Source organism: Salvelinus alpinus, chromosome 32 (assembly GCF_045679555.1).
Source record: "Salvelinus alpinus chromosome 32, SLU_Salpinus.1, whole genome shotgun sequence".
Taxonomy (NCBI): Eukaryota; Metazoa; Chordata; class Actinopteri; order Salmoniformes; family Salmonidae; genus Salvelinus; species Salvelinus alpinus.
The window spans coordinates 25,601,501-25,620,127 of NC_092117.1; the positions used below are offsets into that span (position 1 = coordinate 25,601,501).

General features: G+C 44.9%; 1 protein-coding gene across 7 annotated transcripts in view; it reads right to left on the bottom strand.

Moving 5' to 3' along the window:
• Positions 1-18,627, bottom strand: part of LOC139562592 (mitogen-activated protein kinase kinase kinase kinase 3-like) — a 97,835-nt gene that overhangs the window by 7,188 nt on the left and 72,020 nt on the right. For 4 of the 7 annotated variants that reach the window (XM_071380395.1, XM_071380393.1, XM_071380392.1 and 1 more), the window contains 13 exons: positions 17,105-17,183; positions 16,412-16,470; positions 8,694-8,746; positions 7,603-7,641; positions 4,840-4,891; positions 4,227-4,536; positions 1,940-2,046; positions 1,709-1,750; positions 1,449-1,533; positions 864-943; positions 680-740; positions 228-345; positions 70-128 (listed from right to left, as the gene is read on the bottom strand). In XM_071380395.1, the coding sequence (XP_071236496.1) occupies positions 70-128; positions 228-345; positions 680-740; positions 864-943; positions 1,449-1,533; positions 1,709-1,750; positions 1,940-2,046; positions 4,227-4,536; positions 4,840-4,891; positions 7,603-7,641; positions 8,694-8,746; positions 16,412-16,470; positions 17,105-17,183 (1,144 nt within the window). The remainder of the gene's footprint in view (positions 1-69; positions 129-227; positions 346-679; positions 741-863; positions 944-1,448; positions 1,534-1,708; positions 1,751-1,939; positions 2,047-4,226; positions 4,537-4,839; positions 4,892-7,602; positions 7,642-8,693; positions 8,747-16,411; positions 16,471-17,104; positions 17,184-18,627) is intronic. The other 3 variants (XM_071380398.1, XM_071380396.1, XM_071380394.1) reach the window with 2 other exon arrangements.

The window sequence follows — 18,627 nt, forward strand, 5'->3', positions numbered from 1 at the left end:
TTATCCAAAGCGACTTGTGGTAGTGTGTGCAGAGATTCGTAAGGGTGATCCACCCTCCTGAGCACTCACCCACACAGCACTTTTGGCAACCTTTTGTATCTGGAATCTTATTAGATACGGCAAACTTCCTACAAGGATCATAAGGGACAAGAACTGAGTTTTATATGTATCCCGATAAACACCCCAAGTTCAAACCCAAATGAATGAAAATACTTCACATATCCTACCTTGGAATCATTTTATCTGGGAGTTTGTGTGTGGGAATGGCCATGGGTAACTTCTGCATTTGCCGGGCATGCTCGAACAGACCAGCTACGTTATGAGAGTAGAGCTGGGAGGCTTTTCCTGAAGCAATAACAAAATAGGATTTTCAGCTAGACTTCTAAACCTTTAAAAAGGCAATTTATGACCCCAAAAATAAAATAAAAGGTCTGCTTCCAAAACACACCTTACAGGGCAAGGTTATATTTTGGGGGAAAGGGCAGACATCATTTAAACAGAGAAATTCCTGCCTCAATTTTCCAGAGTAAAACTTTTGAAGTGCATCTTAAAAGTGTACCTTTTTGGCAGAGAAATGTCAAAATGTCAGAGCAGCACATTACCCCTACTACTGCAAAACCATGAATAAATACAGAACAAACAACAAACGTAAGACACTATAGGTCCAAGGTAGTCTTACCGGATATAGAGAGCAAGCAGTTGTTCATAACATAAAGCCAAGTGCAACGCCGGGGAAAGAGCTGGGGACAGAAGGAGATTGAGAGAGCCAATGAAGATTTGATAACAACATTCAGAATCCCCCATTGAAGAAACAAAGCATTGTGAGCAAGATGTTACCTCAACCAGAAGAGAAAAGAACAAACCTGCTCCATTGACGTCTCGTGCAGTTCATTCAGGTTTAAAGTGTAGATCCCCTCCTCAGCACCAAATATCAAATATTGGTCTGAAACAAAGACAAAACAAAGAGACAATTAGTCATGTTAAATGGATACTTCAGGATTTTGACAATGAAGCCCTTTATCTACTTTCCCAGAGCTAGATGAACTCGTGGATAAAAAACATGTCTCTGCGTGCAGCTTAAAGGAAGTTTATGACTAGCATCAGCGCAATTGCTAACTAGCGCAATGACTGGAAGTCCATGGTAACTGCTAGCATGCTAGTAGATACTAGAGACTTCCAGTCATTGTGCTAATGTTACTTAGCATTGACTCGCAAAAGTACCTCTAACTTCCTTCATACTGGATGCAGAAATAAAAATGGTATACATGAGTTGGTACCCATCTGACTCTGGGGAAGTAGATAAAGTACTTCATTGCCAAAATCCTGAAGTACCCCTTTAATCAAAATCATCATCATGGCAATGATTCATCTAATAAGTCATGACAATAAAGCTGTAAAAAGTAACACCCAAGTCACTGATAGGCTACGTTGTTTTCCCAGTGTCCTACCTCTGGTGTCTGGGTTGATCCAGGACGTGGCACAGTGGATTTTCAACGGGCAGCCGTTGAACACCTTGGAGAAACAGGCCCCCATCTGAGGAGCAAGAACGATGGAGGTTGGACAGTTAGAGGGAAGCCAAACACAATAGTAATCTTCTCTTGAAATGTCTTGTTTTGAAAGCTCCATTTTAGAGGTCAACCCCATAGTTGACTTGGATTCATAAAGTTTCAGTAAGTTGGCGTGTCTGTAAAGGCGGCATCATACTCACATGGACCTTGGGTGTGGGTGGGAGACCATTACTGATTGGCTTCTGAAAAGAGGAGGGAGGAGATGCATACAGAGAGACACAGATAAGGTCAATGATCACTGGTCCACATTAGTTTTAGATGAATGGTTTACTGGCTTTAATAATAATCAGTATGGTGATGCCCTAGTGTGAGAGGAATGTATTGAAATGTCAGTGTTCATAAGGAGAGTGTGCGGGATCTGGTGGCATTACTGGAATGTCCTTCTTGTCTTTCCGTATGGGGACACTAGGGGGCATGGTGGACTGCCTCTCTGCAGCACTGTCCTTTTCTCCATTCTGGTGAGAGCTCAATCCATTACCTGCAGCAGGAGACATGTTTATTACACTTACCTCGGTGAGTGTGTGCATGCCTCTGTGTGTGTTTGTGTGTGGTATTTCACACGCATGAGATTAAAGCGGCACTTACACAGGCAGTCTAATTCGGATCTTTTGCCCAATTATAAGCAAAAGAGCAGTCTGAGGTCAAAAGACAAATGAGTGGAAAAAGCTCAGAATTGGGCTGCCTGAAGACAGTAGCTCAATGGTGTGAGTGTTCTACTGAGACGTACACACATATGCCAAAATCGAACTACTACTAATCAGTATTAATGGAATATATTTGGTTTGGATTACAAGAGCGGGACATCTCTCAAACTAAATGATTCGATCATGCTAACACACTGAGCTGAGAATGGCGTATCACATTTCGAATGGTTGATTCCATTCAGAGAGTTCCATTACATTTTGATTGATCATGGACAACATGTGATATCAACGATGGGAGAGGAGGCAGGAGATTGGTTACAGACAGAGTCACATGACTGCAGCAACACAACACTCAGAAAGTATTCAGACCTCTTTACTCTTTCCACATTTTGTTACATTACAGCCATATTCTAAAATTGTTTTCCCCCCTCATCAATCTACACACAATACCCTATAATGACAAAGCAAAAACTCTATTTAAAAAAAAATGTCGTGCTAATTTGTAAAAATAAACTGAATTTACATAAGTATTCAGACCCTTACTCAGTACTTTGTTGAAGCACGTTTGGCAGCGATTACAGCCTCGAGTCTTCTTGGGTATAAAGCTACAAACTTGGCACACCTATATTTGGGGAGGTCTGTCAGGTTGGATGGGGAGCGTTGCTGCACAGATATTTTCAGGTCTCGCCAGAGATGTTCGATCGGGTTCAAGTCTGGGCTCTGGCTGGGCCACTCAAGGACATTCAGAGACTTGTCCCGAAGCCACTCCTGCATTGTCTTGGCTGTGTGCTTTGGGTCGTTGTCCTGTTGGAAGGTGAATCTTCGCCCCAGTCTGATGTCCTGAGCGCTCTGGAGCAGGTTTTCTTCAAGGATCTCTCTGTACTTTGCTCCGTTCATCTTTGCCTCAATCGTTATTAGTTTCCCAGTACCTGCCACTGAAAAACATCCCCACAGCATGATGCTGCCACCACCAAGCTTCACCGTAGGGATGGTGCCAGGTTTCCTCTAGACGTGACGCTTGGCATTCAGGCCAAAGAGTTCAATCTTGCTTTCATCAGACCAGAGAATCTTGTTTCTCATGGTCTGAGAGCCTTTAGGTGCCTTTAGGCAAACTCCAAGCAGGCTGTCATGTGCCTTTTACTGAGGAGTGGCTTCCGTCTGGCCACTCTACCATAAAGGCCTGATTGGTGGAGTGCTGCAGAGATGGTTGTCCTTCTGGAACATTCACCCATCTCCACAGAGGAACTCTAGAGCTCTGTCAGAGTGACCATCAGGTTCTTGGTCACCTCCCTGACCAAGGCCCTTCTCCCTTGATTGCTCAGTTTGACCGGTGGCCAGCTCTAGGAATAGTCTTGGTGGTTCCAAACTTCTTACATTTAAGAATGATGGAGGCCACTGTGTTCTTGGGGTCCTTCCATGGTGCAGACATTTTTTGGTACCCTTCCCCAGATCTGTGCCTCGGCACAATCCTGTCTAGGAGCTCTATGGACATGGCTTGGTTTCTGCTCTGACATGCAATGTCAACTATGGGGCCTTTATATAGACAGGTGTGTGCCTTTCCAAATCATGTCCAATCAATTGAATTTATCACAGGTGGACTCCAATCAAGTTGTAGAAACATCTCAAGGATGATCAATGGAAACAGGATGCACCTGAGCTCAATTTCGAGTCTCATAGCAAAGGGTCTGAATATAAGGTATCTTTTTTATTTTTAACAAATTTGCAAACATCTCTAAAAACCTGTTTTCGCTTTGTCCTTATGGGGTATTGTGTGTAGCCTGCTGAGGATTTTTATTATATTTAATACATTTAATACAGTCTGTAACGTAACAAAATGTGGAAAAAGACAAGGGGTCTGAATACTTTCCGAAGGCATTGTATACATCCACAGACGGACAGAGGAAAGGGGGAGGGAGGGAGAGAAGGTGCGAGACACTACGGACGCTGATTGATGGGACTAACAACCAATCAGGGAGGAGTGACGTCTACGGGGCTACCAATCGGCCGGCCTTACTCTCTTCTTCCTCCTCCAACACATCTTCCAACTCCTCTTCCGTGTGTGGGGCATGAAGCCACTCCCAGAAATGCCTAAAGCTCCCAGCATCATTCCCCTCGGGCTCTGAGCCAGCCTGGCTCTGTGTACTCTCGTTACCTAGGCTACTGCGTCTGAGGGGGGGCAGGCGTGGGGGTGGAGGGCGGGGGGGTACATTTGAGGCGGGTCGTGCGGGGCTCTCGGGTACGGGGCAGCGCTTGATGGTCCCCCCTCCGCCTACATCATCCTCTCCCTGGGATGGGCTCTCCTGGGGCGGACAGATAGATTTGGGCTGGAGGGAGAGTGGGAGAAAATGGAGAGAGGAGACACAGAGACAGAGAGTAAGAGAGACAGAGACAGCAGAAAGGTAGACAATCTCTAGAGGTTGATTAATGCTTGCCCTTTTATTCCTAATTTGTCAAGCTCTGCTGCCCATCTTACAAATGTAATGTCAATAGTTTGAATTAGCTTTGAGAGAAAATATTGATGTATGCAACACTGAATTTTGCTCGAGGGTCCTTTCCACTAAATAGTAGGCTTGGTTGTTTGATCGTGATCCAAAATGCTGTAGTATGATATATGCTGGTGGTCCTACCTTGGGGGGAAGTGGGGGTGGGACTTTCGGCCTCATGATGGTACTGTGTTTGCTAGAGGGAAAGAGATTGAGGTAGTTTTGTAAGACAGTGACAAGATTCAGAAGGTTCCACATATTGACAGTTCTAAAACAATGTTGTCACAATAAGTGTTAACACAGAATGACAGACACAGTGACAGACTACCACTAACAACATGGTCTCCTATCACAACACAGTGTTAGACAACTAAGTAACACAACGTAGTTTTAGACAACAGGACAGTTGTGGGTAAAGACAACAAAGGTCTGTCAACCCCCAAAAACACCACAAGACAACTGACACACAATATGTTAGCATTCCCTTGAACAGGATATCTCAAAGGCCCAGTCAATGTAATGTGTATGTACAGTATGATCCAATCAGATACCACTCAATCATGACGGACATAGACATGGCATCAATCAGAGAACACTATCAACCCCTCAATCACGACAGACACAGACATGGCACCAATCAGAGAACACTATCAACCCCTCAATCACGACAGACACAGACATGGCACCAATCAGAGAACACTATCAACCCCTCAATCACGACAGACACAGACATGGCACCAATCAGAGAACACTATCAACCCCTCAATCACGACAGACACAGACATGGCATCAATCAGAGAACACTATCAACCCCTCAATCACGACAGACACAGACATGGCATCAATCAGAGAACACTATCAACCCCTCAATCACGACAGACACAGACATGGCATCAATCAGAGAACACTATCAACCCCTCAATCACGACAGACACAGACATGGCATCAATCAGAGAACACTATCAACCCCTCAATCACGACAGACACAGACATGGCACCAATCAGAGAACACTATCAACCCCTCAATCACGACAGACACAGACATGGCATCAATCAGAGAACACTATCAACCCCTCAATCACGACAGACACAGACATGGCACCAATCAAACGGAGTCACAAGTTCAACGTCACCATGAGAGAACACAAACCAAGTGTCACTGGGTTAAACCAGAGGGTTGGGGATTGGATGGACCCCAAGACAACCATGTCAACAGTAAGGATACAAGCAGCGAGAACCCACATTGGAAACAGACGGCAAACAGGCGGTATGAACACACACTGAGATCAGCAAGCATGGAAGCAGGTGTCACAGAATGATGAACACACACGAAGAAACAGATAAGGAACGGCAGGGGTCAGGGGTTACGGCAACGCACAGTCTGACCATAGAACCCAAACATGACAACAATCACGTTCATTATCTTACAGATGGAAGACGATGGGAGCACAGTCAGCTAGACTGCTTAGAGGAAACATGAAATGTGTCAGACACTTTTAGATAGTTCTGCTCTACTGCATGAATGAACAAGACCCAAGTCTGAGTCCGAAGATCAAACTCCACTGTGGGAGGAAACAGGGCTACTGGAGGCGCAGAGACGGACGGAGAGGGGTTTTTGGCCAGGGAGGGAGCACAGGAGGGCACTAAAGGCACAGCACGGGCGTGGAGTGGAACGCGGCATGAAGATGTGTGAATGAAACTGGAAGAGGTAGCCGTCTTCCTCATCAGAGAGGGCGGATGGACTAAAACACGAGGACTTACAGTTGAGTTTCATCATAATCAGCCTCTAAATGTGACCCCTGAGAAGATTGGAGGGGGGGGACGACGACTCACAGCAAGGCAAAGAGGCCATTTGAGCCCAGAGAAGATGGAGATAGATGGGGGGGGGGACACAGCAAGGCAAAGAGGCCATATGACCCCTGAGGAGATGGAGATAGATGGGGGGGGGGGGGAGGACTCACAGCAAGGCAGAGGCCATATGACCCCAGAGGAGATGGAGATAGATGGGGGGGGGGGGGGGACTCACAGCAAGACAAAGAGGCCATATGACCCCTGAGGAGATGGAGATAGATGGGGTGGGGGGGGGGGGGGGGACTCACAGCAAGGCAAAGAGGCCATATGACCCCAGAGGAGATGGAGATAGATGGGGGGGGGGGGGGACTCACAGCAAGACAAAGAGGCCATATGACCCCTGAGGAGATGGAGATAGATGGGGGGGGGGGGGGGGACTCACAGCAAGACAAAGAGGCCATATGACCCCTGAGGAGATGGAGATAGATGGGGGGGGGGGGGGGGCTCACAGCAAGGCAAAGAGGCCGTATGACCCCTGAGGAGATGGAGATAGATGGGGGGGGGGGGGGGGGACTCACAGCAAGGCAAAGAGGCCAAGAGACAAAGTCAAGCTGCTCTCCTCTTTCACCCACTGGGAAATTAACTCAACTACACGACTACGGTAACATAATGACAACACTTAAACTACATAAAGGTACAGCATAACTAAAGAACTACATTGCTATAGAATTAAACCAAATAGGAATATGTCTTACTAAACCTTAATACAATATTTTGCTATTAGGGCTGGGTGATTTCAATATAGACTGTGTAACTAGATAAGGCTTATACTAAGTAATAAGTCAGTGTATAAGCCATGCTTTGTTGAAGTTCACGGTGTCAGGTGATCTCACAGGGCAGCCTGCACTGACTGTAAGCATTGAACAACAATGGACACAACATAGTCAAGCCATAACGCAGCAGTCAGAGCAGATACATTTAGCTTGACACTGATTGGCTGGATTAGTCCTGGGTTAACACTGATAGGCTGCTGGGGTGGGCGCGGTTAGGGCGCATCAGCGAATCAAAAACCAGAGCAGTTGCAGGTGGAGTCCTGTGGGGCGTGGCCTAACTCACCTCTGCTTAAACTCCTCCTCCACTGATTTGAGAAGACTCCTGTCAAGTAACGTGTGACACGAACGAAGGAGAAGTTAAAAATGGAGGACAAAAAGTGTCAACTCAGTGACAGAATCGCACATGACATGAGTAAAGGTGTTATTTCTCAGAGGGGGGTTTTGACCTAATTTAACACAACATTTTTTTTATGCTACAGGGCAAAAACCCATGGAAACCGCAGAGAAGATTCATTCAGCGTACTTGAGTGTGATAGTGTGTGAGTTTCATCCCAGCTGAGATGACGTCATAACCCATCGAACATTTACCGTAGCCACTCAAAGCTGTACACTCACCTGGGATGTGTGAAGCTGTCAGGTCAGCTATGTGTAAGCAACAGTGTGTTTGTGTATGCACGTGGGTGTGCATGAGAGAAAATTTGAATATGAACCCTATGAGGCTGTCCAGTGGGAGAAGGAATGTGGACATCAATTGTTCAGTAATCAGATAACAGAATAAGATTCAGAGTGCCTCAGATCTGGAAGGAGTGGCTTTTTCAATAATCCTCGTCTGATTTATCCTATACACTGAAAACACACCATCTATCAACCCATCCCATCCTGCTATGGAGCATATCATTCTAGGTTTAAGCAGCAGCGAGTCTGTCTATGTTATTACACACACACACACACACACCCACACACACCCACACACACCCACACCTTACAGGGCACTTCTTCTGAGCTGAGTTCCAGGAAAGGTGTCATGAATAAATGATCAGACGCATCAGATGCCTTTCTCTCTACAGGAAGTCACCTCTCAGTACCACACCACCATCTGCTCGGGCTAATCCCTATACAGATAAAACAGGAGGACAGGAGCGGGGAAGGGAGAGCGGGGGAGGTGAGGACAAGAGAAGGTGAAGAGAGGAGAGAGAGAGTGGGGGAGGCGAGGACAGTTGAAAGAAGAAGAGAGGAGAGCTGGAGAGGCAAGGAGAAGAGATGAAGGAGAGATAGGGAGGAGAGATGATCAAGCATAGGGAAGGGACAGGAAGAACAGAGGAGGAGGATGAAAGGTGGAGGAAGAGGAGTAGAAACCCAGAAAGAGTGACTTACTTGTTCCCTCCCACCAGGCTTGGAGATTCATGTCCATAGTCCCGTTGAAGATCCTAGGAGGCATATCACAATTACAGGACTGTTTCTGAAACACGACGACACACAGTCAATGTGGAAAGCACCATGGCTGAGGTTACCTACTGTACGGCATCAACTATATTAAGAGCTGAAACACATGCATACACACAACACCTACAAATACTTAGAGATTGTGTGGAGAGAGACAAGGCTGAGTGTGGTGTAACCTCAAAGACTCCCTGGTCACACTGATGACACTAATGAACAGGCCATCCAGGACATTACAGGACCTTGACTCCGTGAGAATAACCTCAGGGGCTGGCAAGGCTGATGACACTACAGGTCTGAGGTCACCACTGCAGTGCTGCTAAGAGAAAAACCACTGAACTGTGAGTTTCTAATGATGATAGTTTCTAATTATGAAAGATGTTTCTAATTATGAAAGATGTTTCTAATTATGAAAGATGTTTCTAATTATGAAAGATGTTTCTAATTATGATAGATGTTTCTAATTATGAAAGATGTTTCTAATTATGAAAGATGTTTCTAATTATGAAAGATGTTTCTAATTATGAAAGATGTTTCTAATTATGATAGATGTTTCTAATTATGAAAGATGTTTCTAATTATGAAAGATGTTTCTAATTATGAAAGATGTTTCTAATTATGAAAGATGTTTCTAATTATGAAAGATGTTTCTAATTATGATAGATGTTTCTAATTATGATAGATGTTTCTAATTATGAAAGATGTTTCTAATTATGAAAGATGTTTCTAATTATGAAAGATGTTTCTAATGTGCGATAAAAGTAAAGGGATATGACAGCATTTTGCACTATGGAACACACACACACACACACACACACACACACACACACACACACACACACACACACACACACACACACACACACACACACACACACACACACACACACACACACACACACACACACACACACACACACACACACACACACACACCACCCTTCGCCCATACCGTTGCAGATAATTCTGCTGAGATACCTCTATACAGTAGATTTTCCATTCATATCATTGACATAACATACTCATCTGTGTGTGTGTGTGTGTGTGTGTGTGTGTGTGTGTGTGTGTGTTTGTGTGTGTGTACTGCATCAATGTGACTGACTTTACTGAACAGTATCATTGCGGGTAGGGTTGCACATTTTGGGACATATTCAGAGGTGGAAACTTTCCGTGGGAATTAATGGGAATATATGGGAATTAACGGAAATTAATATTAATACCATTTAAATGTAGATGTTTTTTGCATTGATATATTTACCATACCATATGGAGACAGAAACATACACTTTTTACCTTTTAATAAGTAGACATAATTGCAAATGATTCAATCCTTCCAATAGAAATAAAAAAAACTATAAATGACCTTTAATTAAATGAGTTGACTCTTCACATGGGATGATTTCACTGAACAACAAAAGAAAGGGAATATTGAAGGATTCATCGCATCTCCCAAAAACATTTTCAACATTCATCTGTAAAATTATAGTCTTGAAACTAAAGCTTTGGTTGGCTTCCTCTCAGGCTTCCATGTCTTCTCCCTGGACCTCCTCAATGTTCACCTCTTGAACATCAGACTGTGAGGCCTCATCTTCACGGTCACTTTCCAACCTTGTTGAGGATGGCTTGTTGTCAGGCTCAAAAAGTCTCAAATATGCCCGGATGGCCACAAATATTTCAACCCTTGTATTTGTCAGACTGTTGTGTGCTTTGGTGTATGTGTTCCCAAACAAAGACCAGAGGCGGCTGATGTTGGTGGGATTTGGAGGATGATGGAGGCAACAGGGGAAAGAGCCTCAGATCCACAAAGTCCCTTCCGCCAGGTGGCTGAAGAGATATGTTGGCACGACTGCCATATTGCATCTCCATCCCAAAGCCCTTGCTTGGAAGTGTACTTCGCCAGACTGCCAAGAACCTTGCCCTCATCCAGGCCAAGGTGGCGAGACACGGTAGTGACGACACCATAGACCTTGTTGATCTCCGCACCAGACAGGATGCTCTTGCCAGCATACTTGGGGTCCAACATGTACTCTGCGGCATGTATGGGCTTCAGGCAGAAGTCTTCACGCTTTTTGATGCATTTCAGAACTGCAGTTTCCTCTGCTTACAGCAACAATGATGTGGGCAGGGCAGTACGGATTTCTTCTCTTACATTACAGCAAGCAGAGTCTGAACATCAGACAGGATGGCATTGTCTCTCTCAATACGTGCAATGGCTACTGCTATAGGTTTCAGGAGTTTTGGGCTTACCACTCTCTCCCAAAATACATCATCCAGGAGGATCCTCTTGACGAGGCTGTCCATATCGGCAGACTGTGATATGGCCATTGCTTGGAGAGACTCCTTCCCCTCCAGGAGACTGTCAAACACGATGATGACACCACCCCAACGGGTGTTGCTGGGCAGCTTCAATGTGGTGCTCTTATTCTTCTCACTTTGCTTGGTGAGATAGATTGCTGCTATAACTTCATGACCTTTCACATACCTAACCATTCCCTTGGCTCTCTTGTAGAGTGTATCCATTGTTTTCAGTGCCATGATGTCCTTGATGAGCAGATTCAATGTATGAGCAGCACAGCCAATGGGTGTGATGTGAGGGTAGGACTCCTCCACTTTAGACAAAGCAGCCTTCATGTACGCAGCATTGTCTGTCACCAGTGCAAATACCTCCTGTGGTCCAAGGTTATGATAACTGCCTTCATCTCATCTGCAATGTAGAGACTGGTGTGTCTGTTGTCGCTTGTGTCTGTGCTCTTGTAGAATACTGGTTGAGGGGTGGAGATGTAGTTAATTATTCCTTGCCCACGAACATTCAACCACCCATCAGAGATGATTGCAATACGGTCTGCTTTCTCTATGATTTGCTTGACCTTCACATGAACTCTGTTGAACTCTGCATCCAGCAAATGAGTAGATAAAGCATGTCTGGTTGGAGGGGTGTATGCTGGGCAAAGAACATTCAGAAATCTCTTCCAATACACATTGCCTGTGAGCATCAGATGTGAATCAGTTGCATAAACAGCTCAAGCAAGACATTCATCAGTATTTCTCTGACTACGTTCCTCCATTGAGTCAAAAAAACTTCGGATTCCAGGAGGACTATGAGCTGTTGCTATCGATAAGGTGTCGGATTCATCATTTTCTCCTCGAATAGAAGTAGAGGGACTTTGTCAGAGGTTGCTTGTTGTGAGCGCTGAGGGAACTTTATGCACTTTGACAGATGATTCTACATTTTTGTTGCATTCTTCACATATGATTTGGCACAATATTTGCAAATGTACACAGCTTTTCCTTCTACATTAGCTGCAGTGAAATGTCTCCACACATCAGATTGTGCCCGTGGCATTTTCCTGTAAAGATTAGAAATAAATGAGTAAATAAAAACCAAATACAATTCCATGTACAGATAAATAGTTAAGCAGTTAGATTAAACAACTCCTTTGTAAGATACTTTTTAAAACATTTTTTATTAAACATATATGGAAACAGGTGAATTAACAATCCTCAGTTAGCAGGCTCAAGCAAGCAAAAACCCACATTGTAGCAAAAACAAACTAGCATAAATTGTTAATAAGTTAGAAATGATTTAAACACACTTTGCTGTAGGCTACTATTTACTAGTTAACAAAAAATCATGTACTGTATGTCATATAAAATATTTTCACCCCACCCAGTATTGAAATCAAAACTTACCAGAAAGCATGTAGTCCTTGGATCAGACAGTGTAGTAGTGTGGGCTCAATAGCATCTCATTAGTGTGCAAGATCTTGAGAATCAGCTGCACATGTGATGGAAGAGTGCACTGTGCATGCAGAGGGATGCAATTCCATTGAATTGGGGATAGTTTAACCAAAATATGCCACAAGACCTAGAATTGCCTTATGTGTATCCCACAAAAAAAGGTTCACTGTTATAAGATAATGTTTTTGATGAATTTAAGCAAAATTCCCAAAGTTCCAGGGCTCAACTTCCCATGAAAAATATCCGGAAGAAATCTGGAAGTTTACCAGAAAGTTTCCGACCCTTTGCAACCCTAATTGCGGGTCCCTCAGATCAGAGGACATGTCCATTTTTCCAGTCAGGATATAGATAGCGGTATTCCCCCTTCACAGCTAAGTGACTCCTACGGACCAACACACCGCAAACTGACAGCCATACTGCATTAAGCCAAAGAGAGCTCAGCTAACATATTCTTACTTATGCTAACAAACTGCCATATCCTGCTGCCTCAGTCACGTCAACAAATCCCCCAGTATTCATATGAGGGAAAGAAATGAGGTCTAACAAGTTTAACTGTGACTGTGGAGTCCGTGGTCTGAGTCAGCAGTAATATTTGGCAGAAGGAGACAGGGGGGACTGGTAATGGCAAAGTAGGGCTTGATCTGTTCCCGCTCTAATAGGCCATGGCCTCAGGGGTACAAGTCAGTCACACAGGTCTTCCCTATGAGGAGGTTCATCCATCTCTCTGCTGTACAGAGACATCTCTCTCCCTATAGTACAGTCGTGGCCAAAAGTTGAGAATGACACAAATATTAATTTCCACACATTTTTGCTGCTTCAGTGTCTTTAGATATTTTTGTCAGATGTTACTATGGAATACTGAAGTATAATTACAAGCATTTCATAAGTGTCAAAGGCTTTATTGACAATTACATGAAGTTGATGCAAAGAGTCAATATTTGCAGTGCTGACCCTTCTTTTTCAAGACCTCTGCAATCTGCCCTGACATGCTGTCAATTAACTTCTGGGCCACATCCTGACTGATGGCAGCCCATTCTTGCATAATCAATGCTTGGAGTTTGTCAGAATTTGTGGGTTTTTGTTTGTTCACCCGCCTCTTGAGGATTGACCACAAGTTCTCAATGGGATTAAGGTCTGGGGGGTTTCCTGGCCATGCACCCAAAATATTGATGTTTTCTTCCCCGAGCCACTTAGTTATCACTTTTGCCTTATGGCAAGGTGCTCCATCATGCTGGAAAAGGCATTGTTTGTCACCAAACTGTTCCTGGATGGTTGAGAGAAGTTGCTCTCGGAGCATGTGTTGGTACCATTCTTTATTCATGGCTGTGTTCTTAGGCAAAATTGTGAGTGAGCCCACTCCCTTGGCTGAGAAGCAACCCCACACATGCTTTACTGTTGGCATGACACAGGACTGATGGTACAGCTCACCTCGTCTTCTCCGGACAAGCTTTTTTCCGGATGCCCCAAACAATCGGAAAGGGGATATATCAAAGAAAATGACTTTACCCCATTCCTCAGCAGTCCAATCCCTGTACCTTTTGCAGAATATCGGTCTGTCCCTGATGTTTTTCCTGGAGAGAAGTGGCTTCTTTGCTGCCCTTCTTGACACCAGGCCATCCTCCAAGTCTTCGCCTCACTGTGCATGCAGATGCACTCACACCTGCCTGCTACCATTCCTGAGCAAGCTCTGTACTGGTGGTGCCCCGATCTCGCAGCTGAATCAACTTTAGGAGACGGTCCTGGCGCTTGCTGGACTTTCTTGGGCGCCCTGAAGCCTTCTTCACAACAATTGAACCGCTCTCCTTGAAGTTCTTGACGATCCGATAAATGGTTGATTTAGGTGCAATCTTACTGGCAGCAATATCCTTTCCTGTGAAGCCCTTTTTGTGAAAAGCAATGATGACGGCACGTGTTTCCTTGCAGGTAACCATGGATGACAGAGGAAGAACAAGGATTCCAAGCACCACCCTCCTTTTGAAGCATCCAGTCTGTAATTCGAACTCAATCAGCATGACAGAGTGATCTCCAGCCTTGTCCTCATCAACACTCACACCTGTGTTAATGAGAGAATCACTGACATGATGTCAGCTGGTCCTTTTGCGACAGGGCTGAAATGCAGTGGAAATGTTTTTTGGGGGATTCAGTTCATTTGCATGGCAAAGAGGGACTTTGCAATTCATCTGATCACTCTTCATAACATTCTGGAGTATATGCAAATTGCCATCATACAAACTGAGGCAGCAGACTTTGTGAAAATTAATATTTGTGTCATTCTCAAAACTTTTGGCCACGACTGTATATCATCCCTCTATCTCCATTCCACTCCCTCTCTCTCTATAAAAATGTTCCTCCATCCCTCTATATAGTTTTTCCTCCATCCCTCTCTCTATACAGTTTTCCTCCATCCCTCCATTCCTCTCCCTCTATACAGTTTTTCCCCATCCCTCCATTCCTCTCCCTCTATACAGTTTTCCCCCCATCCCTCTCCCTCTATACAGTTTTCCCCCCATCCCCCATCCCTCTCCCTCTATACAGTTTTTCCCCATCCCTCCATTCCTCTCCCTCTATACAGTTTCCCCCCCATCCCCCATCCCTCTCCCTCTATACAGTTTTCCCCCCATCCCCCATCCCTCTCCCTCTATACAGTTTTCCCCCCATCCCTCTCCCTCTATACAGTTTTCCCCCCATCCCTCTCCCTCTATACAGTTTTTCCCCATCCCTCCATTCCTCTCCCTCTATACAGTTTTCCCCCCATCCCCCATCCCTCTATACAGTTTTCCCCCCATCCCCCATCCCTCTCCCTCTATACATTTTTCCCCCCATCCCCCATCCCTCTCCCTCTATACAGTTTTCCCCCCATCCCCCATCCCTCTCCCTCTATACAGTTTTTCCTCATCCCTCTCCCTCTATACAGTTCTTCCCCTATCCTTCTCTCTCTATACAGTTTCCCCCCCATCCCTCCATTCCTCCCTCTATACAGTTCTTCCCCCATCTCTCCATTCCTCTCCCTCTATACAGGTCTTCCCCCATCCTTCTCTCTCTCTATACAGTTTCCCCCCCCATCCCTCCATTCCTCTCCCTCTATACAGTTTTCCCCCATCCCCCATTCCTCCCTCTATACAGTTTTCCCCCCCATCCCTCCATTCCTCTCCCTCTATACAGTTTCCCCCCATCCCTCCATTCCTCTCTCTCTAGAGCCTTAGATGTGCTGGTGAGGTCTAACAGGTTGTGTGGTTGAAGACCATCCAGTTCAAATAACAACCAACATAAGACCAGAATAACAACAGAAACAGCCAATGAGGTGAAGACGGCTTCAAAGAAACAAATTAACAAACAGTTACTGACATCCATCAAACTTAGACACTCAAAAGAACCACGAAAGAGACAAGGCAAACTGAAAGAGGACATTTAAGCGTTAAGAAGAAGAGAGACGACCCAGAAGAAGAAATGGAGAGATGTGGGAAAATACCAGATTAGATCTCGCCGTGTAGTACAGCTCTTCTGCACAGTCCAAAAAAGGGTCAGAGTCGGGCTGTTCAACAGGCAGAGTGAGAAAGACCCGTTAATTCAAAGTTAATGCCATCCAATCAGAGAAAGGGATTAAAGCAGGGGAGAGGATGGATGAGAGAGGTTAGGGAGTGAGGGATGAGAAGAGGGGTGGCCATGCATGCCGTATGAACCCTGCACTGAAACCTCAGCCAGGGGCGCATTCACACACATTTAGGAGAAAAAAGGACAGGGAATATGCTACACTGGGACATTGATAATATGGAAGACTTGAGATCAGAAATGCATTAATTGGGATTTAAACTTTAGCAGAGTCTCAGCTAATGGGGCCTATCTATGTTTGTTTCTTCCTGTTACGGCACCGACACAGTGGTATCAGGGGGACACTGCAGGACCAGGCTACTCACCAGCTCATGATGGGGCTCTGTCTCCTTCCTCAACGGGGGGTCAAACTTCACCTGGCCAACTAGGGAGAGAGAGAGAGCGAGCAAGAGAGAGAGAGAGAGAGCAAGAGAGAGAGAGAGAGAGCAAGAGAGAGAGAGAGCGAGAGAGAGAGCGAGCAAGAGAGAGGGAGAGAGAGCGAGAGAGAGCGAGAGAGAGCGAGAGAGAGCGAGAGAGAGAGGGAGAGAGAGGGAGAGAGCGAGAGAGCGAGAGAGCGAGAGAGAGAGAGGTTTAACTGTACAGCTGCAGGTAGAGATAGATGAGTGAGTGTTGAGGTACTTTAACAGAGGAGTGTGTGTGTGTGTGTGTGTGTGCGCGCTCCTTCACTGCATGGTTTGAGGAGCCGTTCATCTGTGGAAGCTGAAAAGAGTAGATTATACTCATGCCAACGTTAATCCTGACAGACAGAGGTTCACTAAACTGTGATTACCATGAACTCACAAAGAAATGAATGTGTCAGTCACTCCACACCACAGATTAAGCACACTGCCAATAACCACAGACTGTGATAAAACTGAATCCACCACAGCCACACAGAGTCAGCCTAGCCCTGGACTAAATTGCACATTCAATGGTGATTCTCCACTAAGCATGCTTTGTAGTCCAGGAGTTAGCTCAATCTGGGTCCGGGAAACTGGTCCAGTCACACAGACACTTACAGGTGATCTCAGACAGCGTCTTCCCTTCCCTGGTGCTCCTGCTGGTGGAGCGAATCCGATGGGGAACAGACACTGGAGACTGTCAGGAAGAAAACAGAATAGAAGACTTAAATATCCAAGACACATACACTTAGGTTGGAGTCATTAAAACTAGTTTTTCAACCACTCCACAAATTTCTTGTCAACAAACGGTAGTTTTGACAAGTCGGTTAGGACATCTACTTTGTGCATGACACAAGTCATTTTTCCAACAATTGTTTACAGACAGATTATTTCACTTATAATTCACTGTATCACAATTCCAGTAGGTCAGAAGTTTACATACACTAAGTTGACTGTGCCTTTAAACAGTTTGGAAAATTCCAGAAAATGATGTCATGGCTTTAGATATATATTAGTAAACACTTCATTGAAGAATCTCTACTGTTGACCAATAACCATTGTGGGACGTAGATTACTTTTTCTTTTTTTTTTACAAAAACGTCATAATATTCACAAACTGTTCCTGGATGGGGAAGCATGCGGACGCCTTAACGGCGATAACTTCAATTAGGCCCGAGGTGTCGGTGTCGAGGAGGACCTACCTCCACTCATTACCATCTCTACAAGTACTGGTGATATAAATGGGCGTAGAACTCAAAATCACAGAAGAAGAAGAAAATATACTATTATATTGTGCTTTTAACACATACTAGAAAGAGAATGTATTACGAGTATAATATTGAATGCTGATCATTCAACGTTTCAAATTGCACCTATCCCCATTACCCTCAAATACAATTATTTATTTTTTAAATCACTAAGAACCTTGTCGGTTGAGTATTCTCCATGTTTCAGCACAGAGTCAGAGAGAGAGAGAGAGAGAGAGAGAGAGAGAAGGAGAGTAAAAGAGAGATGGAGAGAGAGAGGTGGAGAGAGAGAGAGAGAGAGAGAGAGAGAGACAGAGAGTAAGAGAGAGAGAGACGGAGAGAGAGAGAGAGAGAGAGAGAGAGAGGTGGAGAGACGGAGAGTAAGAGAGAGAGAGGAGAGAGAGAAGGAGAGAAGGAGAGTAAGAGAGAGAGAGAGAGAGAAGGAGAGTAAGAGAGAGAGAGAAGGAGAGTAAGAGAGAGAGAGAGAAGGAGAGTAAGAGAGAGAGAGAGAGAGAAGGAGAGTAAGAGAGAGAGAGAGAGAGAAGGAGAGTAAAAGAGAGATGGAGAGAGAGAGAGAGAACGAGAGAGAGAAGGAGAGTAAAAGAGAGATGGAGAGAGAGAGGTGGAGAGAGAGAGAGAGAGACAGAGAGTAAGAGAGAGAGAGACGGAGAGAGAGAGAGAGAGAGAGAGGTGGAGAGACGGAGAGTAAGAGAGAGAGTAAGAGAGAGAGGAGAGAGAGAGAGAAGGAGAGAAGGAGAGTAAGAGAGAGAGAGAGAAGGAGAGTAAAAGAGAGATGGAGAGAGAGAGGTGGAGAGAGAGAGAGAGAGAGAGAGAGAGAGACAGAGAGTAAGAGAGACCTAACATTAACAAGCTGGTATTAGAAGTAACATTAAG